General features: G+C 43.8%; 1 protein-coding gene across 1 annotated transcript; it reads left to right on the top strand.

Annotated features, from left to right (window-relative positions):
- The first annotated feature begins 5444 nt into the window (after positions 1-5444).
- ccnd2a (cyclin D2, a) lies at positions 5445-24484 on the top strand. The gene is made up of 5 exons (XM_034878079.1): positions 5445-5919; positions 7336-7551; positions 10463-10622; positions 17975-18123; positions 24235-24484. Exons 1-5 carry the CDS (start codon positions 5725-5727, stop codon positions 24406-24408), a joined length of 894 nt encoding a protein of 297 aa, XP_034733970.1. The 5' UTR covers positions 5445-5724; the 3' UTR covers positions 24409-24484.
- Positions 24485-26202: the final 1718 nt, after the last annotated feature.

Here is a 26202-nt window from a genome sequence, read left to right as displayed (position 1 = left end):
GAAAGGGGGAAGACACGCAGGAAGTTGTCACAGGTCAGATTCAAACCCTTGACCTCTGCGTTGAGGCCTAAACCTCTCAATATATGTGCGCCTGCTCTACCCACTAACCCAACCCAGCCATACACTATAGAGTAATACTGAGGAGGTGATACATTGTGATATTGAATTGATTTGAATAGTTGACAGGTTAATTGCAATGTAATTGAATCAGGAGAGCAGAGAAGATTTACACCCGCATAGTGCCATAACTAAGTGGGTAAAAGCAAATAATATAATAGCTAGAACAGTCTGGTAAGTTCAGAAAAGGCCATCACTTCACTGTACTGCAGCCTGTAAAAACTAGGAAAAAACACCACTTGTCATACTATGTTATCCTAAAATTAAGATCATATATTGATTTTGATACACTATTGATATATTGCCTGGCCCTATTTGTTGTCGCTCTCCTAGATGTCTCCATGTTCCTCTGCAACACATCCTCCGGAGAGATTCAGTTAGCAGATAAATCCCAACCAAATGTTAGTGTAAGCGGAGAGGGAGGAGGCGACTGAGGGCTGTGGTAGACATCTCACCTGCTGCTTAATTTTTGGAAGGAACTATTTTCTTGTTAAACGGCTGCCATTCATAAGAGTGTGAACATCTCTATTAGGCTCTTACATATGGAGACGTGTTTTAAAAGTCAAAATTTCAACTGTTAATAATTCACCTAATTTGTTTGCCCTCCTCTGATTTCTCCCTTTATGAACATTACTCCTTGTGCGTTCTGTTTTTAATTCAACAGTTATACATTTTATATGTTCATAGAATCTGAACAAAATGGAATTTGAGCAGATTTGTTATCCAGAAAATTAGAAAATGAGCACATTTGAATTTTAAGCTTGAAATGGTTCATTTTATTTGTGTTGTTTTCTCACAAATAATTAAATCTCTGAATTAATTTCAGTAAATAAATCCCTTCTTCCACCGTTCAACAATAATATATTGTAGTTGGAGTGTTAATACCTTTGTCAAAAAATCTCCCACAAATCATGCTTAAGATGAATCATGATAAAAAATGTGGAGAATATAGAAATATCAGTTTGTATATGGATATTAAATAATTTGTACATAATTTAAACTGAAGAGACTTTAGTGGAATTTCCCATAAATCTTTCTTAAATCACATTTATTTAATATGTTTTAATGCTTAAAAGAAACATGATGAACAGTGACATCCTGTCAGATTATAATAACACACTAGTAATATTTAAATTTAATTATATGAAGAGGTGTATTTACTGCATGGCATTGCAGTGAACCTGCTGAAGCAGGTGGGTTGATATAGGTTGTGTGTAAGTTATTTTCATTTTGACAAACCTGAGGAAAGCTTATCTATTTAAACCAGTTTAGCTACTGTTTGGAAAAGCTTTGTTTAAAACGGTAATAATCTTTATATTCTTATTTCTGTCTCACCTTTGGGTTGATGGATATCTAACCTAATTTAAAAAATCTGAGAAACCTTCCTTACATGATGATTGTTATTTTAATGCAGAGATTTTAACATAGTGTGTAACTATGTGACATCAAATTTGTGCATGTTTTTTTTTGCATTTAAAATCTCGTGTTACCATGAAATATTCCCCTCTGATTCACATAGCTTGGAGAGTGTTGCCTGCAAGGTGCCTGACACATTGCTAGAAAAGAATGGTTTTCATACTTTATTTGAAAGGCAGATCTGTTTAATGTGTGTGCGTGTGTATGTATGTATGTGTGTGTGTGTGTGTGTGTGTGTTTTGCTGCCAAACAAACACACTGCGACCTGCTGCTGTCATTTCACTACTGGTTCTGCTTCGATAAGAGCCTGCCAAATTCCCCTCCGACACTTGTCTTGTCTCATGTGGGACATTTTCTCAGCGTCAGGATTCCCAGTTTGATGTCGGTAATACACTCCGAAAAAATAGCACAGAGAGTGATGATCGGCAGACACCCCGGGGTGCTGCCCGCATGTCTAACAACCATTTAAACTGTAAAAGGTTGGCTGACGAGGAGCTACTCACTGGCCAATCCTCACTGCAAAAACTAACCAACTCTCACTTTTATATTCACTTATTTAAGTCTTTTTTTTAATGAAACAAACGGGGGGACATGAGAAGGAGTTCATAATTTCGCTTGTTTTTAATTCAATAATTTCGCGGATTTTCTGGACTCATTAGGCAGTAAAACAAAGCATGGCAGAGGCTGGTTCCTTCACTGGTTTCCATGGAAATAGCACCATTTGATGCGATGTAAAGAAGTGGGCATTGGACCCGCTGACTGATTTGATGAATCTCTTATGGAAGAAAAAGTAACATTTCAAAACTCGATGCTGTGTCAAATCATTTGTCCCGAAGGACATTTCTTGCAGTGTGCAGCGCAGGAATTTCACCAAACTTTTCAGACTTCAGTGATGTTTGACTGTTCCCCCCCCCCCCCCCCCCCCCCCCCCCCCCCCCCCCCCCCCCCCCCCCCCCCCCCCCCCAACTGGTGCCACAGCGTGTTAAAGTTTCTAATCTATTGGGTGTGTTCCGATTTTGTTTTGATATGGTAACTGAATGCTTCCGGGGGACAAAATGCTGCTGCTGCTGCTGCTGCTGCTGATGTCACACTTATGTCACCACTGGAATATCCAATTTTTTGGGGATAAATAAAAATCTATCTATATATCTATCGATCTCAATCGATATATGTCTCTCAGAGGAGCCGCTGACGTCACTGTTCTGCTGCACAAATGCACAGAATATTTTATAGGTTATCTTCCCGTGGGGATTTATTGCCATGTTTGATAAAGAGGAAATAATAAATGAATATTGTTTAAAGGTGTTTTGCTTAAATCGTTAGCCGTTTTTTTATTTATTTTTAAGATTTCCCTGCATGGGAACATACTGTGACTTTACTAGCCTATTTGAACAAGCTGGCATTTAACTCACCTCGACTTAATTGTCTTCACTTGTTTTAAGGACGTGAGATCTCATGTCAGATTGAGTCTGTCTATGTGTTGCAGTGCGTGCTGCTGATGGTGGTGTTACAATATGCTCAGTGGTTGTTAGTTTGACTTTAAATGACTCACTCGCCTGGGAGTTAAGTGGCCATCGCCGGCATCAGCCTGCAGCCGCGGTGAGGAGATGCTGGAGATGCGTAATTGCGCATGCATGAAGAGCTGGAGGCAGCTGATGGTGCTGGGTGTGGAGAATGGATTTGGAGCACCTGTCTCTCCACCGCAGCACCCCGTCTCGTTCAGCCACGCCTGGCTTCTTTAAAACTCTGTGGAGTAGTCGATTTGATCCGAAAAAGCCGATCTCTCGGTGTCGATTAATTCCAAATGATTTTCTCATCCTAGCCCACTGTGCGTCAAAGTAGCAACACGATCAGTTGAAGTGTAATATCGTTGAGAGAGGATTACTCCTTTTGATGCCCTATAATGAACTGAAAAACTTTCAATGTAAATCATGATTTTAATCAATTATAGAGTGTGGAAATTAATCATTTTTAAACGGCAAGTTTCTGTCGTTAAGGATGAAATCATTTCGAATCATTTTTTTTCTGATGAATTTGAAGTTCATTATATTATTTTATTATCTTGTTTCTGGAAATGTCATCAACTACCCAGGGTGCACTGGAACAGATGAGTCACTCCAGTGGCAAACTCTCTGTGTTTTTATTGTTCAAACTTTAGCATAGACTAAACTAAAGGTAACTAATGTAAAGGTTGATTCTCAGGTGAAGGTTGACTCTCAGACTCTTTTCCGAACGAATCTGAGTTTATTAAACTTCAACGCTACATGATGCCACTCAGCGACATCATTTAAGGACTGAGACTGATAGATGACCAAAGCAAGTGGAGAGAAAGAGAGAGAGAGAGAGAGAGAGAGAAAGAGAGAGTGTGGGAGAGAGAGAGAGAAAGAGAGAGAAAGAGAGAGAGAGAGAGGGAGAGAGAGATAGAAAAAGTCTGCCCAGTAACAATCGCACAGCCTCGGTTGAGCGCTGAGGAACTATTGGCTATGCAAATACACACAGACACACAGAGAGGAGGAAACAACTTAGACTGAAAAAAAAAAACTTTAAAGAGACATTTCCCCCACTTTTCTCACAAGCATTGCTTCGAATGGAAATGAACAACCCTAAAGCTCTGAGGACTTTACAGTCCCCAGTCTTGCCCTAATGCACTGAAGTCTCGTCTCATTCAAGGCTCAATCTTTGAAGTTGACTAAGAATAGGAGGGGGATTAACATATTTACACATGCAGATTCTCTTTGGGACTGTATGTGAGGCTAAATCATTTGGCAGTCTTTTTTTTTTTTAATTATCTGCTCAATGACTTACACTCTCAGCGTCGTTTCCACCTGCCTGTTTGTCCATGTAAATTATCACAGAAGCCTGAACATAGGAAAACAGAGAGTGATTTTTAAGCAGGAATTGTTGAGTTAGTTAATAATATTTGGGTTGAGCAAAGCCAATGACTCCCATCTTCGTGTTATCTCTAACAGAAGATTATGCACACACACAAAATGCAACGCTGCTTCACATTTCCTAGAAAGCTATCTCATAAACCACAAGCAGTTTGTGGCTGTAATGCATATTAAAGTGTGTGTGGTTGTATGTGTGTGTGTGTGTGTGTGTGTGTGTGTGTGCGTGTGCGTGCGTGTGTCTGCGTGCGCGCGTGCGTGCGTGCATTAAGTATTTCTGTCCACAGCCCGCTGTAAGTTAACACGCGCTGTTTATGGCCACCTACATGCAGTGACTACATGCGTCATGCTCTGCGCCGAGGTTCACTCGGTCCATTTGAAAAAGCACACGGAGAAGTCAAAAAGAAAGCAACGCCAATAAGTCGCTCTAGGGAGTTTTCTTTTTTCCTTTCTAATCCAAACTAATATTCAAAATACCTTCCCAAGGGGTCACTTGCTGCACATTAGCGAGCATAGTTGGTTTCTTGAAGGCTGTCTTGTGCTAAAAATGTGCCTTATAGGCGAATTGTAATAATGCAACAACGAGTAAGAAAGATATTTATTTGTATTGTGTTAAGTGGCACTGTCATCATGTCCTCCACTCTGTATAGGCTAATATCATCAAGGCAAGCAACCACCACCATTAAGAAATACATCTATCAAAACACAGAAAAGCATGTATTACATATTAGCCTACCTAAAAGCACCCTGTTCTAAATAAGCATTCATCAGTCACATACTTTAATACAGGCTAAATACTCTATAGACTATTTCAGTCTAAAACTATAAATGTGAGGACATGTGGTTAAAGTTGAGTTGAGGTGGGTTTATTCTGCACCTTGTGTTCTATTGTTGTTGATCTACTCTTGGGAAAGTGTTATAATCGTTTAAATGGAAGAAGTTGTCCTGCATATAGCAGAAAGAGGGGCAGGGGTGCAGCATGTTGCTTCTGGGATATACAGGGGTAATGAAGGGAATTGCGTCAGTAGCGCATGCAGGGCTTGTCTTCAAATGCGCCTGATCTAACCAGGCGGATGAAAGTAGACCGAGGCGCGTTGTGTGTGGGGAGAGAGAGGAAAAAGTTCTCAACAAGGAGAGGCAGGACTACTCTCGCGGAGCCCCTGCAGTCTCACTTTGTATGCCTCTAAATAACTTTTCCTTCCCTTCTTTTGCAATTTTTTGCCCTGCATCGCCGCTTTTACGTTTCCGAGAGAGAAATATACTTTTTCTATTTTTTTGACTAAGAATTGAAAGCACCAGCACCATGGAACTGCTCTGCCTCGAAATGGACACCATCATAAGAGCTCGTCCCGATCCGAACCTCCTGTGCGATGACAGAGTCCTGCAGAGCTTGTTGACCATAGAGGAGAGGTTTCTCCCGCAATATTCCTATTTTAAAGGCGTCCAGAAAGATATCCAGCCGTTTATGAGGAGGATGGTCGCTACTTGGATGTTGGAGGTACACCGAAACACCGAGTGCCGAGTGTTATTATTTCCGTGCTCGACTTTAAAAGCCTCTTTATTTGTGTCCTCGCTGCTTTATTGAGCGCAGTTTGCAATTTCTTTTGGAGAGTAGTCAGCAGATGAGACTTCTAGCTCTTATACCCGCTGCTTATATCCCCCGTATTAACCTAATGTGTCGCTTTCTGTCATTTCTTCGCATATGTTTTCACAGACAGTCGCGAAGACTGCGTTTATGGAACAACGAGCTGTGCTATCCGGGACACCGGAGAATGTCTTTCACAGGCCTATGTCTCACATGTCGCATGTGCAAGCTGTCCGTTGATTCTTTAATGTTATTATTTTAGATAGCCTGGATATTTCCATGAACACGTATGCACTCCTCAATGCAATGCTGCTCTGCGCTCTTCAATCGCCATGTTGCTTTTTTTTACAGGAGCGCTTGTGCTTTTAAGAGGACTTTACAGTGCCATAAACGCAATAACAGCGCTTAAAGCCCATCGGCAATGACAGAGGAGAGTCCTTTGTATCCACTGACTATAGGAATGATGTCCAAAAGCATTGCAAATTTGCAAGGTATCTCTTTTAAATGTCGGAAGGGGCGAGGGCCTTAGCTTTCCTTTTGGTCTTCCCCCAGTCTCAATGTGTCACTCTGGAATTATGTTCGTTTTTTGACACTACGTCAACTATTTATGGTCAACATCCACCTGTAAACAATCTCGAGCCTTTGGGCTTTATTTTCATGTAAATATTGTCAGCGTCCGACATGCTGGCGATTTTTAATTAATTTTTGAAATAAATATATCGGGTCGCCGGTGACGCACATCAGACCAAGCTCTCGCTACCTGCCTTTTATTTGGACGTTTTATCACTATTCATCGCGCGCGGATTTGGATATGAATTGTCGGGTCTGATACAGAAGACCCCAATGAACATTATGGTGTGAAAAAGATCACTCTAGACAATTTATTTCTATTTTTAAATATTTTATGAAAATATGACGAATGAAGAAAAGAAAACACTGTGTGTTTCCGTGTGCTGCGCTGTCGGGGTGTTTTTTTGGCTCGAATGATTGTAACATGAATTCATTTCTTATTGAATGAACTGCAGGAATGCGACTCTATTGACAGTATGTGTCCCAGCCTTATTTTAATTATTTGTCAAGTAATCTATTTCGAATTAATTTATGATGTCGCAACCGATTTGGGCTGGGCGCAAATTCTTGGCCGGGCCCCAACTATGTGTGTCACTGAATTTAATATGTGCTCTTAATGTGATTAGACCTTATCTTTCGTTTTTCTCATAAATGTTTTACATACAAGTGCTGGGGAAAAACACAAGTCTCGTCTGTGTGAGTGGCTTGCTGATTCCAAATGCTGAACATTGTTGCATTGTTTGCTGTCTCTCCATTCAGGTTTGCGAGGAGCAGAAGTGCGAGGAAGAAGTGTTTCCCCTGGCCATGAACTACTTAGACAGATTTCTAGCAGTGGTACCCACCAAAAAGTGTCACCTGCAGCTGCTGGGAGCAGTGTGCATGTTTCTCGCATCCAAATTGAAAGAGACTCGTCCACTAACTGCAGAGAAGCTTTGCATCTACACAGATAACTCCATCAGACCGCAGGAGCTGCTGGTAAGCAACAGCTCCCAGTGTCCCCCCTTAAGGATCCGTGCTATCATCATCAGCTAGTTAAAGATGGGGGGGATTTAATGTTCCCTTCAAATGGGGTCATTTCATCACATACTTAACACCAGGGTTGTCTATCATTTCCATGATTTCTGTTGTCCAGCCTCTGCTTTGGACTGCTCCGTCATCAAAAGTGCATGAAAAAAGCGAAAGCCTCTCAGGGATGGCTCGCTTTACTGTACAAAACCCCCCTGTGGGCTTTACAGTATCCGTCCAGTCTGTGCAATGGTCTCCATCGCCATCTAGTGGCAGATATTTGCACAGAGCAACGAGGTCAACTTGAACTCCAGCCAAAGTTCTGACTCTGTTCCTGTCAGCTAGAGAGAGGGGAGAGAGACACACACTGGGAAAGTTTGCCTTCTACAGTTCAGCTTTCATCCAAAAATAACCGTGGATGCACACATTTGTGATATTATGTCATGCTGCACTATTTTTGCTCCTAGCACATTGTTCAACGTTGAAATGATAGCCTGCACAATGATGCACATAACCGATGATGCAGGGGTAGATTGTGTGTTATTTGGAGTATAGGGGATGAAAGAATGGCATTCCTGTGCATGCTATACTTGATAAGGCCTTTTTGGCCTGATGATACCAGCTGCCTTCACTGGCGCAAAATCAATTAATTAACTCAGTTTCACATCAGATAAGTCCCCCCTCCATACATACACACACACACTGCTCTGTGGTGCTACATAAACATTCCTCAGTAAACAACAGCCAATCCCACCCATGTTGTGAAAGAGGCCACATAGTATGATTCAGACGTGGCTGATGGTTGGAGGCCTGACTGGCGGCTCTGCTCGCTGCATCGCTGCAGTATATTCAAGTTCCTGGCGAGATGCTGATGGGTTAGATGGTTTCTGATCATTTTCTGGAATGTTATTTCTGCTTGTGAATATTGTGTCAGATTTAATTGCCCCCTGTCTTCAGCGAAGGGTGTAATAGTCAGCATGTTATAAGTTTGACAAGTAAACAGAATGAGCACTGAAAGGAAAAAGGGCTAGGCCATTAGCCGGATTGGACGCATTTAATGGATTATGTCGTGCTGCACTTTACAAGGCGTAAAGTAACGTAACGTCCCACCTTTATGTTCAGTGTGAAGGCAAAGCCCTCAGTCCTTGAACTGGTTTGCTGGGGCCTCTTCTCACTGTTTCTGTATAAGGCAGTATTTTGGCTGACATGCAGATACAGGAAACAGATCAGCTGCTCGGTGCATGTGATCATTTTTTTTTTTTTGTCCTCGTCTTTGGTAACAATTTCTTGTAAAGAGAACCGCAATGTTACAAAGAAGGTGTGACCAGAGGAAGGCAGTAGCAGAAGGAAGTGGGTGCCTGTCACTCTGCCAGCATAGATCCTGTGTTGCAAGGTTTGTCAAAGCCTTCGCTGTAGGCTTGAGTCGTGCTCACTGGCACTGATGGAAAAGGCTTTTGAGAGCAGGAGGCAGCCATGTTGCAAACCTTAGCGCAGACACAATTAAAAGGCCACCGCTGGGCCTTATGATTTGCATATGATCAAATAATCAAATCTTTGAGCAGGCAGAGGAAGATACCTTTAACCTTTAAATCAGAGGTGCTATTATATCCTCATAACTGTGGGTATACACAAAATCCCTTTTTGAGAAGGGATGCCATGTCTGAAGGCTGAAAAATGTCACATTGATTAGAAATTTGCAGCTGGTAACAGGGTCAGTGGCAGCCATGTTGACTTGTCTCATGACTGAGTCCATGTGGTCTCTTTCTCTCACTGAAGGGGAAAACAAAGAGCATCCGTGGTCCCTGTCACAAGCTGCAGTCCAGAACCAAACCACCACATTTTTTTCCCAAATGAGTCACCAACTCTTTCGTTAGTCACCTCCTCCTCTAGGAAGTGAAAGTAATAATACACTCTAAGAGAAGAAAACACCACACCTAGTGTCCCCCAGCCCCACCCACGCCCTACACACACTCTCACACTCACACATTACACAGACACACTAGATCAGCACGTCTCATCACATTTTGCTAAGACATCCACATTCAAAAGGATTTACAAAGAACTATAAAGAAGTTAATTCTGCTGAGTGGATTACAGAAAGGTGTTGATAACGTTAATTTCAAAGCCACTGCCCAAGGTTTACATTTCCTGTGAACTCTTTTGAACTGTATTTGGCACTGGACATGGTTTATTTGATGAGTAATACGGGCTAAAGGGCAAGTGTACTGATAAATACCAAAGGGCAGCAAAACACAGAATGCAATGGTAAGAAAAATAATCACCTCACCTGTTGTGACGTAAAATGAAGGGTGATGACAAATGCAATGAGATCAGTTCAAATAATGAAATGCTGTTTAAGTTTATATCATAACACAGAATTACTGCTGGGCCTGCTCAACAAGCACAGCCTTCCTATCCATTTCACTCTGCAATCTTACACACACACACACACATACACCTACACACACACATCACACACACACACACACACACACACACACACACGGTAGAACCTCCGGTGGGCCTCTTTAGGAAAGTCCCCAGATGCCAGACAGACAGACGGGGAGGGAGACAGTGTTGTGAGGTCACCTTGATTGGTGGCGCTGCTGGTGTTTCTCTGTCCCAGGCCCGGCCAATCAGAGACTAACGTAATAACAGTAATGCTTAACCTCCACACACACTAATGCTAATGTAAGGGGCCAGGGGCCCACCGAGGCCCAGTCACTCCCTTTAGACTGCAGTGTAACGGGCTGTAACTGGAGTAACGTGCAAACTGTTACAGTATGTAAATATGTGGTTGTGTTTTGCGTCACTTCATTTTTCTCAGTCTTTCTCATTTTCTGTTATCTCTCTCTCCTTCTCTTTCTCTCTTTCTATTCAGGAATGGGAACTGGTGGTGTTGGGAAAGTTGAAGTGGAACTTGGCAGCAGTAACGCCGAACGACTTCATCGAGCACATTGTGAGGAGGCTGCCGCTGCCCGAGGATAAGCTGGCACTTATACGCAAACACGTCCAGACCTTTATCGCCCTCTGTGCCACAGGTAGGACACATCGGGACACTTACTTTGCACACGTCTAAAATGTGTGTATTATGAACAGATGTTTGTCCAACTGAATGATGTGATGTTTAATCGCAAGAACGGATCCAAAAGATGACCGCGCCGAGCATGAACGTCATCTTGATAGCATATCTTCTTTTTCTCTTCTTGGTGTTGCAAGTGACACTGATCATGGATAAGCAGCCAAGTCAAACCAAGCGATAGTGGCTTGCATCAACATACTTTCTCATGTTGCAAAATATCTTTATCTGCACATTCTTCTTTCAAAGCCCTCTCTCTATCTCAATAACATGCAGCAACAGCTCTGTTCAGAGTTGTGCTGTGGGCCAGTCCCAGCCCGCTGTAAGTGAGACACATTACCTCCAATGGGAAAATATTCTACCTAAGAAAAGCATGTGTCATGGAAGACATTTCAGTGTTAGACTAGATGTTCGACGTCCATCATTTGTCTTCTCCCAGGCTGGTGTGTGGTCATGTTTTAGAGGCATATCAGTGGCTTCCAGCGCATCCAGTAACACTTCAAAGCAGATTGAGCCTGGTTGAGGGGGATTTCCATGTCGCACAGGGTCGAGAAGAGGAACGGACAGGGGGTGGAGGCAGGCAGGCCATTGTCTTTCTGCTCTTGAGGTGAATTGTTCTCTCAAGATCAAACATGCAGCGAGGCGTGGGAGGGACAGGCAGCCTTTAACATGATCTTCGGAGACGGAGAAGATGCAGGAGGGAACAGGGGAGTTAGGGAAAGCCAGGGGAGCGTATTGTTTGTGCACTGCCAATTCTAAAGCATGTCATGTTTTCATATCGCTTTCCCCTGCCGCCTTCCTTCCCTCTTTCCCTCCCCCCCGAACTTCTCACGCCTCCCCACCCCACAGTTGGAGGACATGATAGCTTTCCCATGTTGAGATGATAGATTGTCTATAGGGCAGCTTTCTTCTGTTTGCATCACCTCCACATTCAAAGGCATGGCTAAAGCTAGGAGACAAACGCTCTAACTCATCTTAAACATCCTTAAAGATTTCTGTTAACAGTACAGCCACAATAAGGCTGTTTGGCACTCCTTTGTTTCTTACTGTCTGGGTGACCCCCCACCTCCATCACTAACTCCCTTTACTGCAGGCCACAAACAGGAATGCTAACTACACCCCCTCATGGGAAAAAGCTCCTTGTGCTGACATAATTTAGAGGAGTGTGTGTATCAGACGAGGAATAGATACAAGGCAGGTGACAGGTATTGCACCGCTTGTGCAATGGATGTGATAGGGTGACAAATGTTTGCAACAAAAGTTCATGTTTGCATAGGTTTGAAGAAGAAATGCCTGTCTTCTCTTTCTCTGCATCTCCCTTTCCTTCACTCTCTCCTACTGCTCTCTCCCTCACCCTGTCTTAACCCACATCTCTCACCCCTTCTTTTGAGCCAGTGGATTAATGTGTGGAATGACAGTGCGTCCGTGATCAGACCTATTCCCAAAGCAACATTGTGAAAGACTCAGCATGCACTTTGTCCTTAATTGCTTCAATGAGGCAGTGGAAATGCATTCACGAGCCTCCTGGAGTCGTCCTCCTGGCTTTGTGTTTTAGGAGGGAGACTTTCCGAAGATTGCTCTGGATTAGCAACAGGCCAATTATATACAGTATGTGTATACTCTCCTCAGACTTGTATCCAAGCAAACAGAGAGGAAAGGCAGGACAGAAAAAGAGAGGAGCACGAGTGATTCAACAATTGCATCAACAGTGCATCTCAAGTTCTCTGGGAATTCAAAACCCAATTTGTGTAACGTTCCCAGCCGTAAATCTACAGGTTATCTAGTGAGAATCCTCCTTGAGACATCCTCTGAGTGGAGCTGAGAAGGTGAAGACGCAGCAGAAGGAGGAGATCTCTCAGGAGGATTTACATTTGCAAGACAGTTGACAATGGGTCACCTGTGGCCTTCCTATTTCATACAGTCTCATTCAAGCCACCACTACTCCCACCACTGCTGCCCCTATACTGAAAAAGAAAACATGCATAAAACCCCGGCTCTCTGTTTTCAGGCGAACAAGAGAGAGAAGAGGAGAAGTGGAGAATAAGGCCTCTCAATCCTAATGGCTCCTCTCTTTTGATGAAACAGTTCCGTTCGGGCCACTCGGTGGGATTTTGTCAGGTGGCGCAGGCTGGCTCTGTATTAATTAATAACATTGGCTGGTCCATTCAGGACTATGCAAATGGATTCAGGAGCTCAGCTAGAGGCTGGGAGAAAGGAGACAAAAGGCTTGGCCCTTACATTTCATATGCAGAGCCATGCGAGGGTCAGCGCTGCGGGGCCACTTGATAGGAAACACCAGCGTTTCCCTCAGGCAGGCCGCCATATAATAGCCCAGAAACAAGCTCATTAAGGGAGATTATGAACCTCCATTCCTACACACAGACACCAAGCACTCCGAGCTTCCTCTTCTATTCTTATTCAATTGAGGTAAAGTGGGAGAATGGATGGGGTGCATGGGGCAGACAGATGCACCCCAACCTGTCGGCTGCGGTTATTGAGCTCCGTCTTCTTGCCATATTGGCAGGGATTATGGTCTGTTTTTTTTTCTTAAACCGACTCCAATAGCCCTCTCTGTAATGGTATGCATAGAATGGTGACAATAGTCATAGAAGTTGATCAAAAGAAAATTCTGGATCAGGGCCAACCCCGCTGTCCAAGAGAGAGTCAAATGTCCTGGAAGGCACATTGAAGATTTTGCTACAAGTTGGGATGTAAATAACAAGTGATTTAAGTAAGAGGAAAGTCACTCTTTTATCTCAGAATAGTATTTGATTACTTTTTGTGCGTGTGTGCGTGTGTGTGTGAGTGTGTGTGTGTGTGTGTGTGTTTGTGTGTGTGTGTGTGTGTGTGTGTGTGTGTGTGTGTGTGTGTGTGTGTGTGTGTGTGTGTGTGTGTGTGTGTGTGTGTAAGTAAAGTAAATTGATGTTTAACTGGTTAGTTTCTCTGAAACAAACTAATGATTCACTAGCTAAAATGGATGATAGAGAGAGAGATCACGCTTTACTGCATGGGTTCACTTTCCTTCTTGTTTAGCGTCACTTTTTACCGCAGAGTTGGAACAAAGCTGAGCTTTAAATTTGAGTGTTTAAACCCTACACATGTTTAACTTGCACAGTTGTGCCTGGATTCCTATAGCCTCTACACTGCAAAGTATACAATATATTTCACTCTTTAGTTTTGTCATGCAGCTTCTAACCCTAAAAACAAGTTGAATGACATGCGTACATACACTTGCTCCGCTGCATTTCCTTCTCATTTAAAATAATATATAAAGATAAGCACAGGAAGATCAGGAAAATGACGACAGATTTAGATATTTATTAGCCTACACAGAAGTGACACACTATGATACAAACATGCCAATTTGTGACCTGTCTTGAATTCTAAGATGATTCATGAGTACTCTTTTCATCTCAGCTGTAAAGTCTGGCTGGTCCAGAGGCAGGAATGCTGCTTGCTGCTTCCTCTTAAAAGTGGCTGCTGCACGGAGAATCCCCTCCGGGCTTAGCTCCGCATTCTGGAGATGAATGATTCATCTCAGATGTGGTCAATGAAATAGTCTTTACTGGTGTTTGTTTACATAAAACCCACTTCATGTTTGGTGACTCAGAACCCTAACAAATTAGCTACCTCCTCCAACAAATTATCATCTCTCCACACGCGACACTGATGTGAGGATTCATGTCCGGCCCGGCTGCTTCGGCAACACATGGAGCAGGGAAAAGCTTCCTGACAATATGCGCCCAAAACCTTGACACACGGAGTGAATCATCGAGTGGCATGTCCTGAGTCCCCCACCCCTTTCACCTCTCTGGTGTAATCAGCACCACACTGTATATACTGTGGCCAGCTGAGTCACACCAGAAACACAAAGAAAACGGATCTTTGGAGTCTGCAACTATGCCAACAAAAAGGTTTGGAAATTAAAAGATTACAGGTTTACCTTGGAGGTCACGTCAACCCCAAAGACTAGTTTTTGTGATTTGAAGTAAAGCAAATGTTAGCGGTGGCTAGTTGGACCAAAACATTTTAGTCATGACACCAGAGTGTCTTCCTTGTCCTCTAACTTTATTTTCTGATTAGAGGTTTTAAGTACTTCAGCTAAGCTGATCATTTTGTCCAAATCATGTCATTTCAGAGTGAGAGAGAGGGAGAGAGAGAGAGATTGAATATTTCACCTTTGATCTGATCCCGGTCACTGACGTAACCAACGCCTCAAGGCTACAGCTGTTACAGTGGAGATGATGGTGCAAGGCTAAAGAGAGCTGTCACTGGATGCTACATTAAGGAGGAATTCTTTTTTTCTGGCAAATGAGTGGAAATCACAGTTTGAGCAGCAGGCTGCGTGACTCAAACCTCCCAAGTTTTGTTTTCTGTTTGTCTCCAGAGTGACAGTCTGGAATGAGAGGTATTGTAATATGACAGATCGCAGTATCAAATTATTGTTTCTCAATCGGTGATTTCTCCCCTTCAAGCCCAGTTGGGAGTTTGTTGTTGTTGTTGTTGTTTGTATGTCTCAAAGAGCTACAGTAGTTGTACCGTCTGAGTAGCTCTTTACTGAACTTGTTTTGACTTTCTATCATGCCAATCCCCAAATGCTGTTTGTTTTTGGCCTTAATCATTCCACAGGCCCTGGGTCCTCTTAATGCTACTCCTTTAATAAACAAGGTGGAGAAGCGCTACATGTATGGAATACAAGACCCTGATTTATAGTGCTAGCGAGAGAAGAGGGCGAGAAGGAGAGTTTGGGCTTTTTTTTTCCTTTCGTCTTTTGGCAGTTGTTCAACTTTCCAATTTTATTTAATTAATTTAACAAGTTTAATGTGCATACTGTGCATTGCAGCCACCCAAGAGGAGTGGGCCATGTAGGGCAGCAGACTGTGTTACAGGAGGCCTGAGGATGAAGTTTCAGGGGGTTTGATTAACACAGAGGAATGGAGATGAGGGGGCACAGGGAGGAGAAAGGGCCATTGAAGGGGGTGAGAGGCGTACAGGACGGGGCCAGCCAGCCGCTGCTCACAGGGAGCTTTCCATCGCAGGCGTCCCCACTCAGCTACATACACTGTTTATCCTCAACATGAATATCAATGAGGGCCTCCTAAAATACAGCCATTCTTCCCCCCACATGTAGCAGCCACCAGGCCGGAGTGTCAGCCTACATCGGCTGCACGAGCGCGCCCTTGTTCTGCTACAGACCTGTCTTGTCTTGAGTGCAAAAAATCAGCTTGCTGCCCACTGTCCACCACTCAGCTCTCCCACAAACCTACGTTTGTGCTGTGTGTGTGTTTGTGTGCTGTGTGTTTGTGATGTGTGTGTGCGTGTGTGTGAGTGCGTGCGTGTGTGTGTTGGGGGTCTGTGTCTGCATCTTAAAGCATTGCTTCTTGCCTGTGACTCTTAGTTGTCTGCCTCCTTGGCCGTCGGTCTGCACTCTCCACACACGTACAGTAAATCCGTGTATGCCTTTGTCCTTTTACCCCTCTATAGAAAGTTGTGCATTTACAGCAGTGATGTAATGCTGGGGGGCTTTGTGTGCTCTTTCCTCTTGGCTCGAGGTAGCCTTTAATAAATCGCCCCTTGGCAAAGACCCAGCGGCTAACACAGGGGTGTATAATAAGTTCATTTATTTGTCAACACTGAGCCCACAAGATGAGAAAGCGCCTGGCTGTGCATGTTAAAAAGGCAGTGAAGGGCTGCCTTTACAGCTATCAAAGAGCCTACCTCTTTGATTCCAGATTTAGATGAAAAAAAAAGAAGGAAGAAAAATCTCCTTCACGGCCATCGCACGCAGTTTGCTTTGCAATTGAATATGGCAATATGTTAATGTGCAGGCTGTTTCTATGCCCCCACCGCCCACTCCTTTAGCCCATAGGTGGCCCAGGAACAGAGGAATGCTTGTGGGGGGTGGATGGAAGGCAGGAGGTGAGGGTCGCTAAAGGGCAACTCTTTTCTTCTTCCAGAATCTCACAAGAGTCTGGACACAGACTTGAGAGTGATGTGCATTGGAGTTGTCTACCCCCTTTTCTCTCCAACCAAGCCCACCACTTCTCCCTTCCCCCTTGTTGTCTTGTCGCCATTCCGTCCATTCCTCCCTCTTCATCTTCCACCCCCCGCCGACCCCCTGTCCAGCCACACTCTTTGTCCGGCCTGTCTCTCTGAATTGGTATCATCAGAGAGGGGATGGATGCTGTGTCTCTCAATTGGGTGAAATGAGGTGATGACTCCGGACAATGGAGTCACACTCTTCTGCCTTCCCTCTTGCAGGCCCGCCACTCTATTAATATGCTAAAAGATAGGAGGGCAGCCAATGCAAACCGCTGCCTGTTGTAGCAACAAAGACTGGGGCATGTGTGCCATTCACTGGCCACATCTAAGCAGGCCATGTGTTGTCCAAAAAGAAAGGTAGAAGTTGAGAAAGACATAAAGAGAGAATAGAGAAAGGAGCGTGTGTGTGTGTGTGTGTGTGTGTGTGTGTGTGTGTGTGTGTGTGTGTGTGTGTGTGTGTGTGTGTGTGTGTGTGTGTGTGTGTGTGTGTGTGTGTGTGTGTGTGTGTGTGTGTGTGTGTGTGTGGAGAAAAATGCTCTCTCTCCCCGTCTGTCTGTCTGTTGCCCTTGCTCTCTCTCTCTCTCTCTCTCTCCCTGTATGCCAGTTGCCTTGCCTTTTCGGGCTTCTGGCCCGTTCACAAGCTGTCTCATTTGCATTATGAATGACAGTGAAGGGAGCTAACAAGGTTATTGGTCTTTGAGACGCACGCCTGTGACCACACGTGGAAAAAGGACCTACAGCAGTGAGCATTGGCAGACGCACTGAGCCTCTTTATTCCTCCCTTTCCAAGCGCTATTGGGCTTTTTTCAGTGAGCACACGATTTACTCAGGAGATGGAAGAAAAGGGGCCGGGCTGGGGAAAAGAGGGGGAATGGGGTGGGGAGAGGGTGAGGGTGGTTGCTTTTCAGCTCCTTTACAAGCCAAGTGAACCCTCATTATCCAGGGCCCTGGTCATTAGTGAGCGCTGCGTTCAGACCCGGTGCAATAGAAGGATTATTTATTAGCTGACTGCTAGATTACCAAGTCATATTGTCTCTTGGAGGAACATATTTTTACCCTTTTTGTGGAGCATATTAATTAAAAAGTGCAATTTACAAACTGCACCAGGTGAATAAAGAATCCAGTGTAAATCAACTGTTTAAGTCATTTATCCACTGAACTAAAGATTTTAGCTCCTTTTTTAACGTGACAATGAATACTTTTTTTGTATCATTTACAGACCAATAGCACTGGAGACACATTTAACTCAATTAGTATTTCTTCCTCTAACAGATTTCAGATTCGCCATGTACCCTCCCTCCATGATTGCCACAGGAAGTGTGGGGGCAGCGATCTGTGGCCTACAGCTGGATTCAGCTGACCAGTCACAGTGGGGCGACAGTCTTACAGACCTGCTGGCCAAAATCACAAACACAGAAGTGGTGAGTTTGTTTTATACTCCTCTGTCACATCCAGGACACTCATTGCAGCTTGATTGGACGAGACACACACATATATATATATATATATATATACACATAAAGTTTTCCCAAAGCCACTGAATTCCTGTGTGGTGTTGTTAGTCACACTTGTGTCTGGAAGAGTTGGGGGGATGTTTCTGTGTAATTTTTGAATGAGGAGGAGTATATGTTTCTCTGCTGACAGCTGTTAGTTGTTCACTGATATTTTTCTATGATTCAATGCTGAATCAGCTGCTGCTGACGTTGGAAGCCTTTCATCTTTTCAGTCAGTAACTTCTCGATAAACTGCTACAATTAACTCATCTTAATTCAATTGAAACCCACAGCTTTGCAATCTGTTACTGTTAACAAGCAAATTCAGTTTTTTTTTCTACCGAACTCACAATTCTTTTGAGGGAAAATATCCTTGTTATTTGTGTTATGAGTTAAGAAATGCCATATGTTTGCTTAAGTTGTGCGTTTGCAGCAGACAGACGTTGTAATGACACTCCGATTTGGCCTCTCCACTGGGATTCGGCTTTCTACAAACCCAATTTTTTGGGGGTGTCATGAGAAGAAAAAAATTCTAAACAAGCATCAAACTAAGACCAAAAATGGCTTCATTAACAGAAATCATGAACTGTGTCAATATACTGTAAATGCACTCTCCTCTGGCTTACACTTAGGTAGCATGTGGCAGGTTTCTTTTCCTCTCCATCAGTTTGGTCAGGTTGCTCAGGCCCCTTCATATAACCAATACTCTAAATCGAGCCAGGTTGAGAGCATATACAGTATGCTCTGTCGCTGACAGGAATGCTGGCCAGGCCGTTGTGTGGCTGTCTGGGTACAGTGAATGTTGCGGTGGTGGGTGAGTTGAGTCCAAACACAGGCAGGGCCTCTACTGACTCCGAGAAGCCTGGCTTTCATCACACAGATGTTGAGAGGGCTTCACTTTGCTATAGCATACTGTAAGGGCGGGCTACAGAGGGTAAGGCGAGTGAGACTGTTAAGTTATTTAAGTTTTTTGTCTCTTTGGGAAAATGAGTCTTGACCCATCCTAACTATTCAGGGCAGTGGCCAGGGACCAGCTCCATGTCTGAGGCCACTGCCTTGGCAGGAGTACTCCTACTATCAAACATGATGAAAAAGGGCTTTTACTTAGTAATAATTTAAACATGGGCATTTTGAGTTCATGTGTGCTCAGAGCACAGGGAGCAGATCAAAGGGCGTGACACAGATCCCGAGCCTCAGCTCTGGTATGTTAAGTTCTGTCCCAAAAGTAGGCAGAGTAGGAGGAGGAAGAAAGCTGCTGAAGTGTGAACAGGACACTGGTGGGGGGAGGGGGGAGGTGTCAGGCCTCCCTCGCGACAATCAGCCCTCTCTCATCTCCTCCTATGGTCCATAATGCAGCACCGCTGGAAAGCATGGCTCCCTCTGGTGCGAGCTGTGTGAAGTCTCGCTCAGCGGCTGAAGAAAAACAAATAGCTGACCTCAGCAGCACAGGGCCTCAGTGTGTTTAGGCTGCAAGGTCTTAGACTTGAGGGAATTAAGTCGCTCTGTGTCTCTATGATCAACTCCTCACATTCCTGGATTTAGACAAGCCATGGCTCGCAGTAAACACGGGAAGCAAAGCAGAGGGCACCCTTCCTAATTCAACATATACGAGAGGCTTTAGTATAAACTGCTAAGAAGCCAGCCAAAACTGAACACGAAGAGTTTATTTTGGTTTATGAAGTTACTAAAGAACCTACATCAGACGTGTGCACCACTTGGTATACAACATAACAAACACAGCCTAATGACAGATGCCCAGAAGTAGTTGTCAGCATTAATAAGTGGCTTCAGTGTTTTCTAGGCAAGAATGTTTGTCATTCTTTGATTTCACACACAAAAAAGAGGAAATGGCGATCATTGTCTGTGTCATTTTAACACGTGACCTACCTTCTTTTCCTTAAAGCTGAACCACTTTATACATCAATTTGATGCCCGAGGGTCACCTCAACCTCAATTTTGACTGGAGTCATCAGGGTGGTGGAATGCACCTTAAGTAAGAGTCTAAATGTGTACACATAACATACTGTATTTGGTTTTGGCAGGCAGTGTAGAGGCTCTGCGAGATGTTTAGAACAGCGTCTCGTAGCCAGCCAGCCAAAGAGCCAGGCATAATATGAAGTTAAAGCAAGTTTTGCCAACCTCTGCAGCTGCTGCTGCTGCCAACAGCATCATGGCCAACGCCACCCCTCTGGCACCCTACTGGCATCTGGGGTATCCAGAAGCTGTGGTTTTCCAGTGGAAATGCGATAGGGCCAAGTCACCCTCTCGGGCCGCTGAAAGAATGTGTGTAGCCACACATACACCTCGTGTGGTCAAGAGGGGCTCCCTGTTAGGGACAGCAGACGGGGCTGTACGCCTTAGAGCCAAGTCAAATGCAGAGAGAAAATATGAAATTTGTGAGAATGTGTTAAGTGGGAGGCTGCACAGGTAATGTGTAGTGACAGTAAGAAATATTTAGACCAACTACATGAAGGCCAAGTGTGTAAAGCTTCCCTTTATTCTTGAAAAATAAAACAGGAAATAAAGGTTAGAGAAGTGCAAAGGTTTAAGACCGTACCTTCCTAGATTTTGTTGTTTTGAGTCCTTCATTCACCTTTTTTCAGTTAGGGTCACAAACTAAGACACTGGAAACACATTTTCCAATTTTTCTCTCTCATCCTGTTTTTTAATTCTTCTTTTTTAATCACTCTGGTTTCCATTGTGGCCTAAATATAAAAAAAAAATAGACATGTTATTTTCTGGGGGGGAGGGGGGAGAGGGGGGTCAGTGTGTTGAAGCCACAGTGCTTGCAACAAAGATGCATTTATTAAGAAAGATTATCTCTATTAACACAGCCTATGGCATCACCGCTTGTAGTGTTTCAGCATGCAGGCTAAATAAAGAGAAAGGTCACATTTTCTATTGTAACTTTGGGAAATTTAAGTCATGCGGGGACTTCTTATTGCCAGTGTCAGCCTCCGGATATTTTGTTTTAGGATTCCCTGAGATCCGTAGTGTGTGTCAGCCTGTGTATTTGTTTCAGCTGTCTGACCACCAAGTCCTCCCAGAGTAGCTAGCACTGTCTAGTGTGGTACAGTCAGCAGTTAAAATACATTCCATGGCTTCACACATTTCTTCCGTTCGGTTTTGTCTGTCTCCACGACTGCCCGTCCCCCCTTCCCCTACCGCCAGTGTCACAAAGTCAGCCCAGGAATAACGTGCATGCCTTGATTTGTCAGAAAGACAGATTATTGTGGGGCAGATGGAGGACCGTAACGACAGGGGAGGATCCCAGGTGGTTATGTGTTTTCCGGGTTGAGGCTGCAGAATGAGATGCTTCAGTATACCACGACCTCCCATGGCCAACTTACTCAGTTCTAGTGGCCCCCTCAGTACACAACTACCTAGAACTTCTCTTAAAACATTATTGGTGTTTCCAGTAGTCACACATTGAAGCCATTAAAGTTTCTTGAATAAAGCCCATGAGGCTTGGCATTGGATCCAAACTGCCGCTCTACAGAGCAGCAAAAACAGGGTGAGAAGAGTCTTTTAAGAAGCGAAGGCGTGCATTCTTGCGGTAAGACACAGGCAGTTCCTTTACAAGTTCTACGCTTTACTTAATTTTCTCACAGGAATAGAGATTTTATGACCATTGGGGCATATGTTGGTGGGAAGGTTTTCTGTGTGTGGACTTTCTGTGGGCCAATGTTAGCGGCCAGCCTCTAGAGGAGATTAAGGGGCAGACGCTGGCCGGGTTACCTCCATGTCAGACACCCATTGCTGGGGGAAGCATCCCCCCAGAGGCACCCGGCCCAGATTAGTCCAACCTCCTCAACATCAAATCATGCTTCATGGATTGTGACACAAAAAAACTTTTTGGAGCTAATCATCGGTCAATGCTGGAGAACTCAATACAGGAATGACTTCATGCAATCTTCAGATATCAGCAAACCCCCTCTCTTAAAGAGACTCCTCTTGTAAAGAAATCCTCCATAACTTTGTCCACATGTAAAAAATTGAAAATTGGGTTAGAAGTTAAAAACTCATGTACTCAACACGGTACATGTCTGTGTCTCACTATGACCTTTTGCAGAAGAGCAGTTCAGATGTGAGTGAGGCCTCAGTTCTCATTTCATCAAGGCCCAACGGCACCAGAAGCTGTAACACAGGCTCAAACTGTGGCCCATCAGGTTTAAATTAGCTGTTAATGTCTAAAGAATGTTTCCCCGCTCCACAAGCCGTACACTTTCACCCATCCCTCCGGCCTTGGGGCGCTCTCAGTCATGTTTCCTACAGACACTTGCTTTAAGGCAGGGGGTTATGCATGCATGTGTGAGCGTGTGAAGAGCTGAAAGCAAGGAACTGGACTTCAGTTGTGTTATGCTGCAGTATTCACCACCAGAGAGCAGTGTTTATGCTCTATCAGCTCTTTTCACATTAGCTTGTAACTGTTGCAGCAGTCTGCTCTTTCTTCTTAATATCTTTGGTCACCGCAGCTCCTCACTCAAAAAAACATTTTGACCTTTTCTGACACTCCTGCTAACAACCATTTTAGCACCGCTCTCCCGTTTACCCTCCCTCACGTCTTCCCCTTCCCAGTGAGTTGCTCTGTCTTCATGCTCTATGCTGTCCCCTCTGTCAACCCCCCGTCAGGGAAGGAAATGAGGGCTCAGCGCTGTTGAGAGGCTCCTCTCCCAGGTGGATTCTCAGATTGCCGCGGCGGCCTTTGATGGTGAAAGGCGAGCCGTCCAGGTCTCAGATGGATCCCCTGCAGGCAGGCAGGCACACAGACTGGCTCTCGTTAAAAAAGCACCACCTTTGTGTTCCCACAGGAGGTGGATGTAATTAACATAGCTTTAGTACTACCTGTGTTTTCAGCCACCGTTGTCAAGGCTACTTCTGTTTGGGTTTTGTGTGTGTGTTTGGGAATGGTGGAGGTGGTGGGACAGGTAGATGTTTGAATGGGGGAAGGCAGTGGGGTGTGCCTGTTAATGCATGGGTGGTGTTCACTGCTCAACCCTGGTGGGCTGAAGTAATGCTGGGGTCTGGTCCGTGTCTGTGCTCAGCCTCGGCAGTAGCTAGAGGAACTAGAATGGGGGTGGTCATTTAAATCCCCTGGTCTACGCTGCCCAGGGGCCCCTCAATTGCCAAACCAGGGGCTCCTCTGCTCCGTCACAAGGGGCCCTTCCACTCCATCACCCGGGGCCCCTGATTTTCTGCCTGTTTTTTTATTCTTCGAACAAAGTTTTCAGATTTTTCCTGTTACTTGTGATGATATAGTTGCAGAAACCAAATTCCCCCTGAGCAACCATGGTACCAGTGGTGGAATGTAACTATGTACCTTTACTTAAGTACAAATTGTATGTACTTATACTTTACTTTTCTTTTCATGCCATTTCCTACTCCTACTCCACTACATTTCAAAAGGAAATATTGCACTTTTTACTCCATTACAATCTGACAGCTTTAGTTACTAGTTAATTTACAAATTACAAAGAAGTTGCAAACAAAACACGTGTGGTTTATAAAATATGTTATGTATATGTAAAACTGAACCTACCCAACAATATATAGGCCTACAAGTACAGCTGAAATGATCAGACAAATCAACACTTAGTAGATTTTTCTGCATTGTTTTACTTTTAATACTTAAGTAGTAATACTCAGTACCTAAGTAAAAACCTTTTATTGATGATTCTTGAAGTAAAATTTTCAAAGCGGGACTTTTACTTGTAACAGAGTATTTTAACAGTATGGTATTGGAATTTTTACACAAGTAAAGAATCTGAAGACTTCTTCCCCCACTGTGTGGTACTACATGTTTTGATTCAGCCCTGAATCAGATCTGCACCCTTGATGCAAGCTCAACAACTTTTTAGCTGCATTAAATAATCCTCCATTGTGATGAAAAGGACACTTGACCAAGAAAGTTCAATAGACTTGATTTGGAAATGAGAGAAACTCCCTGACCCCCTGTTAGCATGATTATAATCATACACACATCTACGTACATATGTGCACTTATTTACAGCTTGTCCTCCCTCTCTTGTTTCATTGCAGGATGTTCTCAAAGAGTGCCAGGAGCAGATTGAGCGCGTGTTGGTGAGCAGCCTGCGGGAGGGGCGGCAGCAGCAGCAGCAGCAGCAGCAGACGCAGAGAGGTCCCAGCGGGAAAGGCCTGGACGAGCTCGATCAATCCTCCACACCAACAGACGTCCGCGATGTCAACTTGTGAACCACCAGAGGGCACCCATTGCACAGGATTTACAAAAAAAAAAGCATCATGAAAAAAAAAACTCAATTTCTTAAAAGCAGAAAAAAAGAACAAAAGAACAAAAAATGTTAAAAACACAAGCCCTGTAAAAGAAAAAGAACAATGCTTGCTAGTTTTTTTTTGTAGACTTTCTGTTCTTCAAGTCAAAACAAAAAACACCTGCCCACGAAATAGATGTTCTATGATGTTCTAGTCTAAAAGCAAGAAATTTGATACAGCACGAAGCTACGTGGTGCCTTGGATATACAGAAGGGAAGCCAATCAGATTTGCATTCTGCCTTTGATTATATAGTACGGTCTTTAAAATATGGTTATATTTTAACCATAGCTTAATAATGAGGCTGTTATAGTTCCAAAAACCATTCGAAAATTACATGGGATCCCAGTGGGGCTTACGTTTTATTTCTCTGTTTGGTTTTATATGAGAATTATCACTATTAAATTGGTGGCGGATGTAGGAGAGGACACAAGCTCCTCGCTCATCAGAAGTTCCACATGATACAGACAGAAGAAGCCGTGAGAACATTATGCTAAAAGTTGGTGGGTCCTAATTCCATGTAAAACGGGATAATAATACTTATTAGTAGTCTTAGTAATTATTATTATTATTATTATTATTATTAGACATATTTTGGAACTGAGTAGTAGAGATCAATAAGCTCCTTTTGTCAGGCTGCTTGTGTGTGTCAGTTTATGAGTGCACTGTGCAAGCGTGCGTGTTTGTGAGTATGACAGTGTATGTATGTATGTGTGTGTGTGTGTGTGCTACATGTGATCTGTATCTATATTTGCAGTGTGCATTCTATAGTGTGAGGCACTTGAGCAAAGTCAAGTTGTGGACTTACAGTTCTGTTTTTGAAGACAGGCTACACATATTTTGTCCGTCCGTATAACAGGGCATCTAGGCTATATCCCTGCCATCATGAATTATCAATGTATCATGGTTCATTGTTGGCCAACTCATGTCCATTCATTATGAGTGAGTCAGAAACAGATTTAGCAAAGGACGATATGGGCGAAGGGACTTTTGAGTCCCTTATTTTTTTGTAAGAGCATTTTTCCTGAGGTGCTGCACCTCAGATTTAGTTGTCATGTGAGGTGTTTGCTTATTATTGCCATTCTGTCAGTGAAATGACAGATACTTTTTTTCACATTGTTGCGATATGGTGTTTCCTCAGCTGTGAAAGGCTACTTTGATTCTAGATGGAGTAGTAATGACCTCCCACGTGTGTGCATGTGTGGCACATGTGAAAACAGAAGAGGGCAAGGTCTTGGAGAAAGTAAGGCTGTACTTTTTAAAAGTCTGGGGGACGTTAGGCTCCTCTGTATTAATTAGCAGAGAAGGAACAGGCATGGAAAGAATAAGAAAGAGAGGGACAGTTTCCAACTAAGAAGTCCCTGTGGAACTGTGGAAGGCACATGAGAGCAGAATGGTAGGACAGAGAGGAATTTAGTGGCGCATGAGAATGCTGCTGTGTGGAGGATTTACAGCCAGAGGCTAAAAGATGAAAATGAACAAAAGATGCCCAAATGCCTTACGATAAACCTTTGATATCTACATATTTGGATGGAATCAGCCTTCATTTCTTATGATGGATGTGAACAATGAAACAGCTAAGTGAAAAACACGTTCTGGATATCCACTTGCATGGAATTGCAATGAGGAGCTAAGGCTGTATGCTGCCAGATCATATGAGGATGGACTTTCTTGGCGGGGGGATGGGGGGATTTGGGTGGGGGGGTGAGGGTGGTGGG

Source organism: Etheostoma cragini, chromosome 8 (genome assembly GCF_013103735.1).
Source record: "Etheostoma cragini isolate CJK2018 chromosome 8, CSU_Ecrag_1.0, whole genome shotgun sequence".
In the NCBI taxonomy this organism is placed as follows: domain Eukaryota; kingdom Metazoa; phylum Chordata; class Actinopteri; order Perciformes; family Percidae; genus Etheostoma; species Etheostoma cragini.
The sequence above is the reverse complement of the archived record's forward strand: the minus strand, read 5'-3'. Positions and strand labels throughout refer to the sequence as shown.